Genomic DNA, 15,937 nt, shown 5'->3' with positions numbered 1-15,937 from the left:
GCGCATTTGTTCACTACTCACTGCTGGGATGGGTTAAACGCAGAGCACCAATTTCAAGTATGGGTCACCATACTTGACAATACGTCACGACTTTACTTTACTTTACTTTATATTATATAGCACCTATATTATATGGCCTAAGGCAAACAGCAAACAAATGCATGCACGGCCACACACAGACACACAGATCTGAAAGTGTTTATATGCTACACAGCCTTGCTTGGGAGGGTTATATTGTACTATGGTTTCCTTAGGACGGAGGCCTCGAAACTTGGTCCTGGAGGGCTGGTGTCCTGCAGAGTTCAGCTCCAACCCTTATCAAACACACCTGAAACAGCTAATCTAAGCATACTAAAAACTTTCAGGCAGGTGTTTTGAGGCAAGTTGGAACTAAACTCTGGCCACCGGCCTTCTAGGACTGAGTTTGGACACCCTGCTTTAGAACAAGTAACAAGTTCAAGAATGGGAACATGTTGATTTTTTTTACACTTATGTTGTTTGTTATTTGTAATATTTTCCTTTGGCAGCCCAGCATGTGATCACTATAATAAAAATGCTGAAAATGTTAAGTTGCACTTCAGCTTATGTGACTTTAATGAAATTGCTAAACCTAAAGTAAATAAAATAGCCTAATTTGATCCTACAGTGTTGCTGCACATGCTTTTAGATCATTACAAATAATAATGCAAAATGTTTATGTTAGAATAGAATATATGCTGTCTCTCGTATCACATAAATTATCAATAGTTAAGTATGTTTCTTTCTGTTTTGTCTGTCTCATTTGGACTTGACTTGGACTCGAACCTCTTTGGGCTCGGTCTTGACTCGGACTCGATAGTCCTTGTCTTGGACAACTCGACCACAGCCCTATCACACGTTCCTTCAGAAATCATTCTAATATGCTGATTTGGTGCTCAAGAAACATTTCTTATTTTTATCAATGTTGAAATATATTTATGTAAACCATTTTCTTCCCAGAATGAATAGAAAGAGAAAGCATCTGTCATTGACATAAAAAAGTAATGTCATGCCAAATTGACATTAACACTGATAATGTTTGACATGTCAGCACTGGTTAAGTTTGTGAATTATGGGTGTTGCTTGAAAATCAAAGCCTTTGAGAAAACATTAGCAGGATCAAATATTCACCTTCAAAGATTCAGTCTGGGCTTGCAGAATGAAGACTCCGATGCACTGCTGGTAACGATTCTGGTGCATTATTATGAAAGAATTGGGCAGACCGGATGCTGAAACATTCAGAGACAAAATGTCAGTCCATCAGTAGTGAGAACTTCAGCGTTTGTATCTACATCATTATCAGTGCTGATCACACATGGACTGGTCCACCCTCAATGGAAATGTCTGGATTACTAAACAATTACATAACAACTGCAACATGGTATATCTGTGTGTGCTGTTGGCACCTGTGGCGTTGAGCTGGTCTATGTTCTTTAACTGCAGGCGGTCCAGAGAGATGGGCTGGTCCAGGACAATGAAACTACAGCTCTCCTGTAATAATAGATCAAGCTCTTGGCCTGCAGCCGAACGCAGGGGGTTCGACTCCACCACGCCAGACCTCTACAATACATAGCACAAGCCTGTGATATTAGCCGTTTGAAAGTTTTGCCAAACTTATGCATAAAGTAAGCACTTGAAATCTATTTTACTTCTTTATTGTGCTGTATTTCCAAGTGAAAGAAAATATTTAAACATATAATAAATATAGGATGAGATTGGACTTGTATCCATCTACTTTTTCATTCATAATTTCCAAGAGTTAATTGTATTGTGAAAAGTGGCCCTTCCACTCTAGACCTGAATGCTACATCTTTGAAATATACATTAAATGTTAACTAATGTTAAATTAAAATCAAACAATATTTTTTATGTTTAATGAGGCCAAATGTTATATTACATATATGATTTATTTTTTAGTTTATATTTCATTGTTTTATTAAAAGACATTTTTAAAAATTCTGTCCATAACCATTTAAAGAGGTAAGATTTGTTATGGTTTTAAAAGAAGCAGCTTATATTCATGAAGGCTGCATTTACTTAGGGGGAAAAAACACCAATATTGTGAAATATTATTACAATTTGAAATAACTGTTTTCTATTTTAATATATTTTAAAATGTAATTTATCCTGTGATGGCAAAGCTGAATTTTCAGCAGCAATGACTCTAGTTTCCATTGTCACATCATCCTTCAGAAATCATTTGAATATGCTGATTTGGCGCTCATGAAACATTTCTAATTATTATCAATGTTGAAAACATTTGTGCTGCTTAATATTTTTGTGTAGACCATTTTTCCAGGATACCTGAATAGAAAGTTAATCTAATATAGTTTATATATATATATATATATATATATATATATATATATATATATATATAAACATGGTTACTATAATTTTTGATGAATTAATTGTTTCCTTGCTGAATAAAAGTATTAATTTCTTTAAAAAAAAAAAATCTTACTGACCCCAAACTTTAGAATAGTAGTGTATTTAAAAAGCATATGGAGTCTTTTTTCATGTTTACTTTTCAGTACTTTACATTTTATAGCATTATTATCTTGCAAACTTAAAGTTATTGTAAATTTAACAGCATCTCATATATAAGATAAAATATGTTCATATAAATGTTTTACTTTTAATCTCCATTTACAGTCGTCAGTACAGTACTATCATCTGACACAATCCATTGATCTCTATTCAACCTTAGCGTGTAAAAGGATAGTAATGGCTTGAATCAATAATCACTCCCAGCCAGAATCAACAAATCTATTTTCACATCACCGCCACACGCTCTGACCACACGCCCATGCTTTGATTTATGTCAACATAGACAGGGCTGCTAAGCCTTTCATAGTAATAACACCAAACAATCGTCACTTTCCTTCAATCTTTACATACGTACTTAATACTGATCAATAACCGCACCTTTTTGCTTCGCTTGATCTTTGTAATTAGAAGAAATTCGTAGAATAGAAACAGGTAGACCTCATGCATCTTTGCATTTTCTGTGTGCAAAAGAAAATAATGTAAGCAAACACAACACAGCCGTCCTAAAAGCCTAAATGGACCAATGAGAAAAATGGATTTATTTATCTGACCTATGAGAACGAGCTTCCCATCGTGCAGAAGACTACGATGAGACACCAGGTTCTCAAGGGTTACCGCTTTTAGCAAGTGCTTCAGGTTCTGTGAAGGATCAAACACACAAAGCCTTAAAATCTGTATGACCGCAGTTCAAATTAAACTAAAATTAACACAGCATGCTTGAAGATACAGATTTTGACATAAACCTCAGGAACATGCGCCCTCTTGTCTTGCTCCCAAACAGGAAGCCACACCAGCGCTTCCTTCAGCTGCTTCACCTTCTGATAGTTGTCCAACCACTTCACTTTTCCTTCTAGATCATCTGTACAGAGACACAGAGAGAAAGAGATTTGGGTGGGAACTCTATTGTATCATCAGCCTACACAAAGGCGGTTGGCTACGAAAGGTTAGCATGTTCATCCACACCTCCCCAAACAAACATTACTGCTTTTGTAAAACCACAGATCCTGTTTTTGGTTGTTCAGTTGGTGACAATCAACTGCATTTTAATGGTAGATAATTCTTCCTACTGGATTCCAAGTATAGGCGCTTTCATCAACAATGACACAATCGTGTTGTTTGAGCCCCACACCCATCTGACGACTCTTCATACGCTTTTTTTAATTGCATGAAAGTCACCAAGAAGAGTTGGACACACACCCTTATATTGGTTATGGGAATGGTGTCATAAAGTGTGTTGAAATGAGCTGTTGCAATCCTGGAACGTTTTGAATTAAAAAAAAGAAAAGAAAGCTTTTGTATAGAAGATTAACCTATTAATCATTTCAAGCCCGTCTAGCCATAAATCAGACCCGGAGCAGGTCAACAAGTCAAGACAGGTCACAGGACGGCAAGTTTGATCATTACCATCACCTCAAGCACTGTAGAAAATATTATTGAATTCATAACAGCAAATTTCAGTGTATTTTTGGTTAAAAGTTAAATTAATGCCAGCTAGCTTGCTATAAAAAATGTCATTACCATCACAAAGAATCAGTTGTTAGGTTAGCTGTTGTAAAATAATACAAAAATATTTTGCCCTTTAATATTACTACAAATATTTTGTTGTTTTGTGTCATCAGTAAAATCTTGTATCACTACCACAACATACACCGTCATTACCATCATGGGGCATTTTCAATTACTATTTTTTTCATAGTAAATTATATATTTTAATAAAACTATTTTATAAAAACAAAGTATTTAATAAATATATTTGATAACACCTTATATACAACAAATTAATTAATGTGTATAAAAATACTGTAAACAAAAGTATTTTCAACAGTTTAAAAGGGCTAATGGAAATGGATGAAACAAAATAGTATATTAATCTCACTTCCTTATCAAACAAGGTACTTGATAAACACGTAATGGATTTATGAAGTTGTGTAATGCTTCATAAAAGGTTACTGGGCTTGGACATGTAAATTCAAATGTCACATTTTCATAGCTTACTAAAACATGGCGTTCTTTCAGCTGTTTTGGCTCACATCTCTGAGGCAAAAATAGCTCTCTTTCACAGAGTCACTGCATATCATTTCTCACAGTGGCTTCTCACGCCTCACAAACAGCTTCCCTGTGATGGCAGTCAGAGAACAGGAAAAGTCACCTGTCACCTGGTTTGACATGAGTGTTTTACCCAAACAAGATCAAAGTGTCCTCATCTGAGAAACAAAGCTTTTCAGTCAGAACTGTTGAAAGTGAAAACCAACTATTGGAAAAAATACTCAAAGCTGATACTATATTTTTTGTTTTATTTTTCAATTTCAATATGGAGCCAAATAGACATACAGTATACTGGCCAACACCGGATGTTTATTTACCTACCTTTGCTATCATATAATGCTCAATAAAAGTTGGACTATAAAAGTGTTAATCATTTAATAATACTGTTAAATGTTATCTCAAAATAAAAATTATTTTTCATACGTACATGTAATGTTTTGATGTCTAAATTCACTTGATATTTTTTTTTTTCATTATGGAGCCAATTGGACAAGTATTGGCCAATATTGGATATTTATTTACCCTGTTTTTACAATTATTTGTTAAAAATGTTAAATGTTATCAAAAAATGAACATTTTTCATATCATACATGTAATGTTTTGATGTCTAAATTCACTTGTAGCATTTAAAAACTTTTAAAACTTTTTAAAATTTGTAAAACTTATTTAGAAACAGCAGCATATAATTTTAATATTGCCCATTTATTAATATTTAATATTGTTACCTCTGGAAGCTGTTTCTGCCACAAAATAAAAAATAAGGTCATTTTATCTCACAAGTCTTTTTTTAAGAATCATTTTTGTGAGTTTTCATCTTGCAATTTTTGTTGTTGGTTTTTTTGTTTGTTTGTTTCCACCACGGAATAAAAGGAAATTCTCACAATTCAGAATTTTTTCAGAACTGCGAGTTTATATCATGCAATTCTGATACTATTTCTCTAAGAATTGCGAGTAAAAATGTCTTGAAGTCCTTTTTAATTTTTCTATCCTGTAGCGGAAACAGCCTTCCAAAGTTATCAGCTATAATAACAGGAAATTAATGATCTGCTTAATGGTATTGGCTAGAGTTGTTATGTCAGTGCACCTGTCCTTTCATCTGTTACAAAAATGCCACCAACTTACATATTTCTCTGTCAACGAGATCCACGATGCTCTGAATGGTGTTCTCCTCGGCCTCCGAGCAACTCTTTTTCCCGATGTTCTTCAACAGCAGCGGGTACCGTGTAAACCTCTGTAGAGGAACCACCAGCAGATCCTTCAACTGCAGCCTGCGGCACTGCTCGTTTTGTTCACACCACTGGATGAGAGAAAAAGTCAAGCATAGGAGGAGATTTAGAATGTAAAGCGTCTAATGAGACTGTACTGATTTTGTCTTGAATATAAAGCCAGCTGACAAACAAAATCCCTTGTGTGCAACTGAGTGCATAAGCTAGAAGTGACAGGGCAAAATTGATGTGAAGACAGCTTAAGAATGCAACAGGGAACAATACTCGGCGGGAGCTGATGATGTAAGAAAGGGAAAGTAGCTGAGTCAACACTCTTTCACCAGCGAGCTGGTCACCGCATTCCTGCGTGAAAAACAACGGTTCCTGACAAGCACCCAACAGTGGCAAGAACCTGCATGGTAATGTTTGCCCTGTTCCCTAGATCTTGTCATTATTGATTTACCGTGTCAAATCACGCTTGTCACAGTTACCTTCACGAAAGAGCCAAAGTCCTCCCTGAGCTTCAGGCTGTCCAGATAAAGGATGGCCGTACTGTAATTCAGGCAGTATTTCTGTAGACAATGGCAAATGCTGTCACCAAACGCCTGCAAAGCAAACAGTCCATATAGGAGAGTCATCAGAAGAGAACAATAGCGATTAGAGAAAACACTGTTATCTTTCAGCAAATACGGAACAAATGTTTAATGGTGTTCAGTTTTTTTTTTCCTTTTTTGTTTTCTAGAACAATCATTTGCTAACTGCATAATATAATAGTCTAAATTTGCGCAGTTATACATTATGTTTAAAGGTCACTGACCATCACTTTCCATTTCTATGAGCATTTTTTTTTCAACGTTGATAATATTATAAAAGCACTGGATTGGTATATTATAATGATTTCTAATCATGTGATACATAAGACTGGAGTAATGAATGCAGAAAATTCTTTTTACTGTATTTTTTATCAAATAAATGCAACCTTGTTAAACATAAGAGACCTGTCATAAACATTTAAAACATCTTATGCATACGCTATATATAAAAATATCAACCTATAGTATTTTACCTTTTTTAGGAGTTCAAGAAGAGATTGAGTACTATAGCTGTCTGGATTTGTCCACATCTCCTTAATGACACGCAAGAGACTAGTAAGGAAGCCAAAGCTAACCTGCAATACAGTAAGAAACAAATTGAGACATTATAACATTTCATATTATAATATTATATTAATATTAATAATATTATTCATATTATAACAAAAAACTGCATCCAACGAAGTTTAAAAAAGCTGTTAATTTCCAGTCACATATTTCCACCTAATTCATTGAAGTCTTACCAGACAGAGCTCATTGAGATTTGCAAAGAGCCTCCAGGAGTCGATATCCTGAAGACACTCTCTCATCTGAAGGTCTGTTAGTGTGGTCAAAAACACCTACATGCAGAACAGAAGCAAACACATGTAAGTTCTATTCTTACAAAATAATTAAATGGTCTGTTGGCCCCAGAACATTTGTGCTAGCTAATAGTTCGCTACTAAATTACAGCTACTGTAACCATGCGACATACAGTAGTTTAGACAGTTTGTCTCTTTCACTGGAGGACATGCCATTCCATAATTCTGAAGGCATGTGTTCATACCTCTTTTAAAACCATGAGCAGATCAAGGAAGTAGACACATTCACTGGTGAAAAGCTCCCAAATTGCCTCCTGTTTACGGTAGGCTTTTGGATTCTCCGCTGCTCCCAGTTTAGAGTGACCTCTCAAAAAGTCCTCCAAAGACATATCCTGAAAAATGATAGAAAACTGACTCCTTTAGGCAAGACATTACAGGCAAAGACTAGTGGAAAAAATGAAAGTGTTTATTTGCATCTGTAAATTTCAATTACAATTCATACATATGATAATATACATATTAAGGAGTGATAAAAAAAACAAAGAAACTAACATGTAAACAAATTGAACCAAATTGAATTCAATGTTTAGACTTCTGTTATGGAAATGTGTTTATTAGTGCAGTTAATTAGATAATGCCTCTTTTGCACATTTAAACATAACAATACAGAAAAAGTGTAATACAAAAAAGTTTGCAATACTTAATGTAATCAACCAACCAAGGAAGTATGGTAATACCTATTTGTTATTTTTTTAACCAAGTAACCTGGGGTGTGACCATGGCCTTGCATAAAAACTAATGTGCTCACCTCAGGGAGTTTTCACCTCACAGCAGTTTTGAGGCATCAGTTTTGAACACTTACCTTATATTTCTGAAGGTCTGTGTCTCGCCATTCCTGGATCTGAATGCCAGCCAGACACTTGTCAATGTCAGCTACGCTGTGAGTCTTCCCTTTTGTCTGCTGGAAAACACCACTCACATTTATTCAACATCACAGCGCCCTGCTCTCGACAGGTCTCTTTGTGTTTGAGCACAAACTGTGGAGCAGATTGCATAGCACGACATGTTTGAGCTCTGTTAGATGTGCCGTTTTGTTGTTGTTTACTGTAAATGGAATTGATTGGGGGAACGGGGTGCGTGCATTCAAATCTGATTTAGCTCAAAGCGGGTCAGTGAACACTATGTGCTAGATATCATCCGAAGCATCTAAAAAAAATTACGAGTATCTGCAGATGGCAACAACCACAGAACTGGCACAAGATCAAAATTTCACGGAAGAGATCTCCGCATGATGGTATTGAAACGGTAAAATATGCGAATATTTGCACTTACTGTGTTACGCCTCGAGAAAGGCCACTTTGATTTCTTAGTGTCTGTAAAAGAGTGCAATAAAACTAAATGTTCTGCATAAAGTCATGCATTTTATGAAGTATTGCTAGTTGGAGATGGTATACATATATATTCTACAGGTATACAGTAGTATATGTTACCAAAAAAATATTAAACCGAGAGTAGTCATGACATTGAGGCATGACCAACCTGAATAGGCTGATTTATTTAAAATATCAGCAACACCATTGGACACAAACAAATCTCCAGGGGAAACGTCCAATCCAGGAAGACTCACAACCACGGAGCTCCGCCTCCTCTCCTGCAGCCTGAGAAAAAGCAAACCAGAAGAGAACAGGTGAGTTCGGAGAACATTCTGGCCCCTGAGGCAGCCAGCCGTTCAAAGTTATGCATGATGGATGCTCACTGAAATAATGTTGGTTAACCACAGAGCATCATATTTAAGATTTATTTGCTTCGTATTTGTATAACAACTCTTCCTACAAGTTCGCCACAAGCCGGACAAGTTTAGAGGGTAAATCTGCATGTGAATTGCAATTCTGCCAAATTATTTCTAACTTTACTCCAGTCCACAATAGCACAATAGTTCTTTAGACCACAGAAAACAATTATTCCACTAAATTAATCAGAGAAGGTTTGATAAACCCTGGCCAATGCGCTGTTGTAATCTTTTTATGCAGAGCCAAGCCATGCTAAACTTGAAAATTCAAGGCAGATTTGCTTTAGCAGGAAATCAAAGAATTCCATGTTCACATTTCTAACATGCCTTGCTATTATTTGGTGGCCGAAACTGCATGGCAAAGATGATAAACAAAACCATACCATGTATCAGCTGTGCACACACACCATTGCATAGTGGATCTACAGGCCTGAACAGTTGGATATATTGAAAGACTGAAATTTGAATATATCCACAGGTTAAGAACAAAGAGCAGCAGGGGTGGAAAAGCATCCTGATTTTTTGCCTGCAGCCGTAGGAGCGAAGTCGTTGTTAATCAAGTCAAATGTTTGTTTTTTTCCTAGTGCTTTTGTGTATTAACCAGGGTTAAATACACAGGAAAGCTAAAACTATGACAAACATTGTGGGTTAAAATATTTACGTTAATTGCAAAACTAAAACAGTGACTAAAATAAAAACATAGGTTCCAATAATTCTGAAAACGTATAATGAACTCAAATTTAAACTAAATTGGTATTAAAATTAAAATGGTTTACATGTAATGTAAATGTCATGATTATAAATCGTAAACTCACTCATGGATTGGAAACAATATAGAAAAACCTGCATTTTGGTCTTGTTCTCTTGTGCAGTTCCTTGTCATTATAGCTTATCAGCAATAACTTAGATTAAACAAGATTATAGTTCCGTATAGTGATTTTGTGTTGCTCTGCTTCAGTTCCTCTGTTACAGTGTGACATAAAATCCTAAGGGCTTTTAGGCAGAGCTATGACTGTTTTCACAGACAACTGGACAGTCTGGTTTTTGTTTGAGTTACTCTCAGCTTTGTGCACATCCAGCTGTACAGAGACTCAATGATGTGCCACTATGTGATGTGTGTCAATAAACATTTTACAGGGGTTTTCTTCTTCAGATGCTGGTATGGGAGAGCAATAAGAGCTTGGAAGTAAAAGTTAATCGTACCTTCCATCTATGTAATAAATACCATTCTGTTACTACTAGAAGCTAAAGTTGATCAAGACAAAGTTGACTGTTGGCTTGACAAATCTTTATCTGAAGAAATTTGAAAGTTATATACAGTATAGGACTGATAAATAGTGTCACAGTACAAATAGTACGCCTTCAAATTAAGTCAGTTTTACTGCGAAATTCAAACAATAAATGTCACTTCAATGTGGCGTAACAGATTGATCATCTTTTCCTCTTTACTTCTAGTTATAGCACAAAATAAACATGAATGAACATCAGAAAATATGCTGAGAAAAATTGTACAACTTACTGAAATGTATCACGTCTCATGTAATCACAGTGTTTCAAAGGTGGAAAGATGTCAATAAAACAGTTCATGAAGGATATGATGTAACACAATGTCACATTTACCTCAGAAAACCCATTTAATGTCCATTGCTCATTATTTAGCTAGACCAATAACTCCCAAGATGAGGATTTTAATAATATGCGCTATATCATATTAATTCATTTTTACTTAACTTGTTGTCTTAATTATTTGATGCATTTTTGAATAGATCTGTCAATACGTTATAATAGCCATCATTTAAATGTTTAGAATTCAACAAAAAACTGCAGTAGAAACATATTGATATAATTAAGTTAAAAACTGAATTATGTTTATATACAATTCAGCTGATTATTAAAATCAAGTATTGATTATTAACATTTGTTGATTAATTTATTAACTGGCTAACTGTTTTTGGTTTGGGTTTTAGGCTAAATTAAATCTTTAATTTAGTTTTTGGTAAATAATAATTTAAGTCCATCACGGATGGATGGATGGATGGACGGACGGATGGACGGACGGATGGTAAGGCTGAAGGTCTGTGACAACATTGGTGTACAAAGTTTGAGCTTGTCATAAGTTCACTAACTGAAGAACTAAATATAATAACAACTGCAGATACTATTATCAGTCTGTCTGTGTTCATCACAGTAAATATGGGATCATATACCAATAAACACTTGAGTCATAGTCAGTTGCTATGAGATAGAAATTCTTCAGCATTATAAAGTGAACACCCATTCTCACAGCACCTGGCACAATGAACCCATCAAATACTTCCTTATTAACGTTTTACTTGATCATTTGCATCCTTTTGGACCTTTTCAGAGATACACAGGCTAATAAAAAGCCTCATGTGTTCGCTATTTACACTTCTAACTTCTCTTTTGCAAGTGCAAACAGAAACACAGATGCCAGTACATTAGGCTTTGAAACCCTACAAGTTAAAATCCCTTAGCATCTCCTTTTTACCGACATTAAAAACAGGTCACTGCTAATGGCTTGTTATCTAGAGGCACATCCACAATGCAGTCCTAGAATGAAGCAGCCCTCTATCCTCACTATCCCAACCACGGCACAGCCACAAAGAAGGGAGCTTTGTCCTCGCACCTCCACGGAATAATGAATAACTGTCCCGTCCAATCGCCATCCAGGGATGAGCACTGCAATCAGACGGTGCCATACTGTAATTAAGGCCACAATAGCTACCTAATTATCCACCGCTGAAAAGACGACCATGGTCCAAGCACAGTGGGCCCGACGGGGGGAAAAGCAGCACTAATGAGAGTTTGTCTGGGCTGAATGATGGGACTCTTAATAGCTCTCTCTTAAAAGTTCATGTGCAGCTAACAAAGCAGTAATACAATGAACAATGAACCTCCCTCTACCCCAGCTCCCCCTGCGTCAGCACGGTGGCGCTCTACTGAAAAAGTGTCCTGCTTTGGCCTCATTACCACAAATAATGTGTTTCCACACAAACAAATTCTTGGATTAATGAAACAACACTACAAATTAGAGATGTTGAGCAACAAGTACAGGACAAATAGTTTAAGTGAACAAGGAAATGCTGGTTTGACACAGAACAAAGTGACTAGGACATTGAGGGCAGAATTACGGTTCACATGCAAAAATTACTCAGGTGGGGACAGTTTATGCAAAACATTAGATAGAGACAGATCACAAACCTTTTATGACAGGGATCCTTGACCTGTAATAAAAAGAAGATACAGCAAAACGTGAGCAAAGTACTTGATGAGGGAAAAACACTGGTCATCAGTTGCAAAATATCAATTTCAGAGGATATCATCATACAATGTGCGAGTTAAAAACCCCTAAAGTTCTCACTTCTACTGATATCTCACTCTATTGTGGCAAGGCTTGGATCAATGCGTGAATGGAGCTTCTTTTTTATACTTTTGATCCTTCACTGACCCTTCCATTATTTGGTGATTGCTGACTGTGATGAAAAGAGTCTCATCAGAGGGTTTGCTCGAAGCTGTCAGTGCATGAAGTGACTGATTCAATTCCTGTCAAAAGATTTTATTGTGAACTGCTACTTGGAGATTTCGAAGAAGAATTAGACAGGCTTTCTTTGCTAAGAGTGGAAAGATTCTTGCCATTTGAAAAAAAGATTGTATCATCACATATCATAACAAACAAAACTGATTATTATCAACTTAGAATTGGATAATATAAAGCCAGCAGAAATGGACAATAATAATAATTCAGCAGATAATCAGGTTAATATTGTTAAGAGAAACTAAAACTATTAAAAAACATGTTTGTTAATTAAAATAAATCTCAAATAAAATATGAATATTATATGAAAAACTTATTTTAAAATTGGAAAGCTGAAGCCCTAAAACTATAATAAATAAAATATATAATAAATAAATAAAAACTAAAACTGAATTAATAAATAATAATATAAAAAATTGGCAAAAGCACACAAAATATTAAAATGAAAACTAAACTATTTTTTTTTAAATAAGCTAATTTTACTACTAAATAAATATAATAAATATATAAGTGGAGATAAGTTTGCATGAGTTTTTAATTCATTATTTTACTTGTATATTACCTTAAACCTTCTGCTAAAATAAAAACGATAATACCGTAAAACCGAGGAAGGTGCCAGTTGCATTTACCATGGACAGCATGGAATATTAAAAAAATATTAGATCGCTAGATAGCGCAACTGACCAATCAGAGTCAAGTATCCTGAGTGCTGTGTAAAAGTTTCAGTGAAGTTTCATAATTACGGTTCATATTTATTTAGGGTTAGGAATGCAAAAGCTATATTAGAAAATACATTTTTAATTTTGAAACTTTTTTTTAAAGCACATTTGAATTTTTGAACTCATTGTATACCTGGTCATTGTCATCAGTTGTGCTCTCATTATCATCAGAAACTGGCTCTTTTGAATCACGAGACTCTTTGCTTTTGCAAATGACGCCATTGTCAAGGGTTTTTGATCTGTGTGATCTCATTGTTCCCTGAAACACTGAAGGTTCAAAGTTCCCATTTTCTCCATCCGTCTGAACCGCCAGAGGAGATTTCTGCCGGAATAATGGAGAAAGGGGACTCGTGGGAGTGGGAGACTCCTCTCCTAAAGGACCGTCTGACTTGCTTGGATCTCGGTAGGACATTCTCGTACTCCTCATCCTCCTCAGAGTGGGAGACGTGGAGATGCGGGCCGGGGCCTGTCTGTCAAACTGAAATAAGTGTGGAGGCATGCGGTCAGACTCCGTAAGGGAACCGTACCTCAGTCTGGATGGCGTCCTTCCTAAATCTATTCGCATTATTAAAGGACTAGCAGTTTGTGTGTCTTTCTCCTCACGTTGCACGCATTGGGTTTGGGTCTGTGCATCTGTCCCTCTGACCGTTTTCTTTTCATGCCAGTCTATGTTACTCCAGTCCAAAGTTTTATCCACTTCCTTCCCGTTTTCACTTATGAAAGCAAAATTCAACTCCGTCATCTTGAGTAATCCGGCATTATGTATCCAACAACAGAAGACTAATTAAGAATCAGATGCAAGTTTGGCTTGAGTCATTCCCACAAAAATGTGTCCAATCCCAAAATCCATGTCTCTGGAGCTTCTGAAAAGCAAGAAAGGATTAGAAAAGCCACCCACTACGTTTATTTCAATTCTTGTAGAACTAGCCATGTACAGTATGACCACCCTTTGCATCTACAGAAATGTATTTAATAAGACCCAATGAACAATTGCAAACAATAAAGTAACAAAATATTATTTTTTCTACTAATTAGTGTTGGTGAAAAAGGGAATAAAATTATGTTTACATAAATTCCACAAAACCTGCAACAACAACATCTTTAAGGCCTTTAAAATTCCAACATAACTTTTGTACACAAATTGGATTAAACGGGTTAATCTGCATTTACCAATACCTATGACGTTAAGCACCCAGACATTGAAAGCCCCTATAAACGTTATGCAATTTTCAACAATTCAGGAGGATTATTTTTTACCACATTCTCAATAGGCAGTTTGTAGTTTATCATTCAGTATTCTTTAACTGATATTCTTGAGTTCATATTGTATATATACTTATTATATCATTAGTATGTACTTATGTGTGTTTATATGCTGTATGTCCAGTTTCTAACTTTTACCTATTAGCCTGTCTGTTTTCTTCTGTGGAGCCTGCAGAAACTGGGCCATTAGCTACATGAAACTGGGTGCCTTTTCCATTAATTTTTTTTATTTTTAAAAGCATATTTCATTTATATATACACATCAGCTACATTAAAAAATAATTTTACAGTTAATTTAGTCACTACAATCCTGGTGCTGAAGGTCATGTATCTACAAGGTATTTATTAGAAAGGGAATTTAATGCTGCTGTTTCCACAAAAATCTAGTTTTCGATATTTGTTTATGGTACAAAATCATGATTTAAGAGTTGACTATATAAGATCAACCTAACAGAATTCAAAATAGAAGTTTGCAGTAATCATTTTAGAAATATCAAATTTACAATAATAATGTTTGCATACAGATTATGGTAACACGGTTAATATTTTAAGGTCAGGTAATATGTAGAGTGATAAATCAATATAAATACTATATTGTTTAATTAAGCAAAGCGCATCCTTCATACAGAAGGACAACAATAATGTACTGTACCTTTAATAACAGCAAAAACCATGTTTTGTCATTGTTTACACATATTTTCATGGGAAACGCAAAGGCCACCTTTATATAAGGATCCAACTACAGTACATTTTCAGCATTAGCCTGTATTTGATTACAGCATGCTTCATTGTTGTGCATTATAAAGAAACTTTGACTCGCACCATCACTGTGACAGGGCAGCGTGGGAAACAAAGGCACCTGATCCTGCTCTAAGACATGGGCAACTAGTGTAGGCTTACGGTGAAGATCTGTTTTTTTTTAATCCACTTTATTTACCACAGTCAAAGCCACGCTGTTGTAATAAAACATGCTGTAAACTACCTTAGCTTACTTACTTCTAATAAGCAAAATCGCGCGATCGCTTTAAATCGCAGATGATTTCAGACAAGCCAGTTATTTCTGATAAGTCTCGATCCTATAAGACTATGCCACTTACCGCCTAGTCGATCTGAGAATCGGGCTGCTGGAGGGAAAACAGCTGGACCAAATATACAATGTCTCTGTTATAGTTTCACGCAGGAGGTTTATCCGCTAAATATCACACGCAACAACAGAATCCAGCTCCGTTTAAACTGTGATAATAAGCATGCTCGGGCTGTGTGGCTCAGCAGGTATTGTGTGAGTGAGGGAGGTCTGCTGCCTTGTCGCCTAAGGTCAATGGAGGTGGAGCATAGCTGTATTGTGTTGATATATGTGCGAGTGTGCGGTGTGCAGCGAGCAGTAGCCTACTGCGTTAT

General features: G+C 35.8%; 1 protein-coding gene across 1 annotated transcript in view; it reads right to left on the bottom strand.

Annotated features, from left to right (window-relative positions):
• Positions 1–15,937, bottom strand: part of LOC306843108 (pleckstrin homology domain-containing family G member 7-like) — an 18,112-nt gene extending 2,175 nt beyond the window's left edge. The window contains exons 1-16 of the mRNA XM_079374381.1: positions 15,637–15,937; positions 13,410–14,139; positions 12,224–12,246; positions 8,752–8,870; positions 8,545–8,585; positions 8,075–8,173; positions 7,458–7,604; positions 7,156–7,251; positions 6,886–6,987; positions 6,311–6,424; positions 5,737–5,911; positions 3,312–3,427; positions 3,120–3,207; positions 2,947–3,026; positions 1,425–1,578; positions 1,150–1,247 (exon numbers count right to left, since the gene is read on the bottom strand). Coding sequence (XP_079230507.1) covers positions 1,150–1,247; positions 1,425–1,578; positions 2,947–3,026; positions 3,120–3,207; positions 3,312–3,427; positions 5,737–5,911; positions 6,311–6,424; positions 6,886–6,987; positions 7,156–7,251; positions 7,458–7,604; positions 8,075–8,173; positions 8,545–8,585; positions 8,752–8,870; positions 12,224–12,246; positions 13,410–14,018 — 2,061 coding nt within the window. The 5' untranslated portion in view covers positions 14,019–14,139; positions 15,637–15,937. The remainder of the gene's footprint in view (positions 1–1,149; positions 1,248–1,424; positions 1,579–2,946; positions 3,027–3,119; positions 3,208–3,311; positions 3,428–5,736; positions 5,912–6,310; positions 6,425–6,885; positions 6,988–7,155; positions 7,252–7,457; positions 7,605–8,074; positions 8,174–8,544; positions 8,586–8,751; positions 8,871–12,223; positions 12,247–13,409; positions 14,140–15,636) is intronic.

Source organism: Barbus barbus (assembly GCF_936440315.1).
Source record: "Barbus barbus genome assembly, chromosome: 23".
Lineage (NCBI taxonomy): Eukaryota > Metazoa > Chordata > Actinopteri > Cypriniformes > Cyprinidae > Barbus > Barbus barbus.
This window is presented reverse-complemented; position numbering and strand designations above follow the sequence as displayed.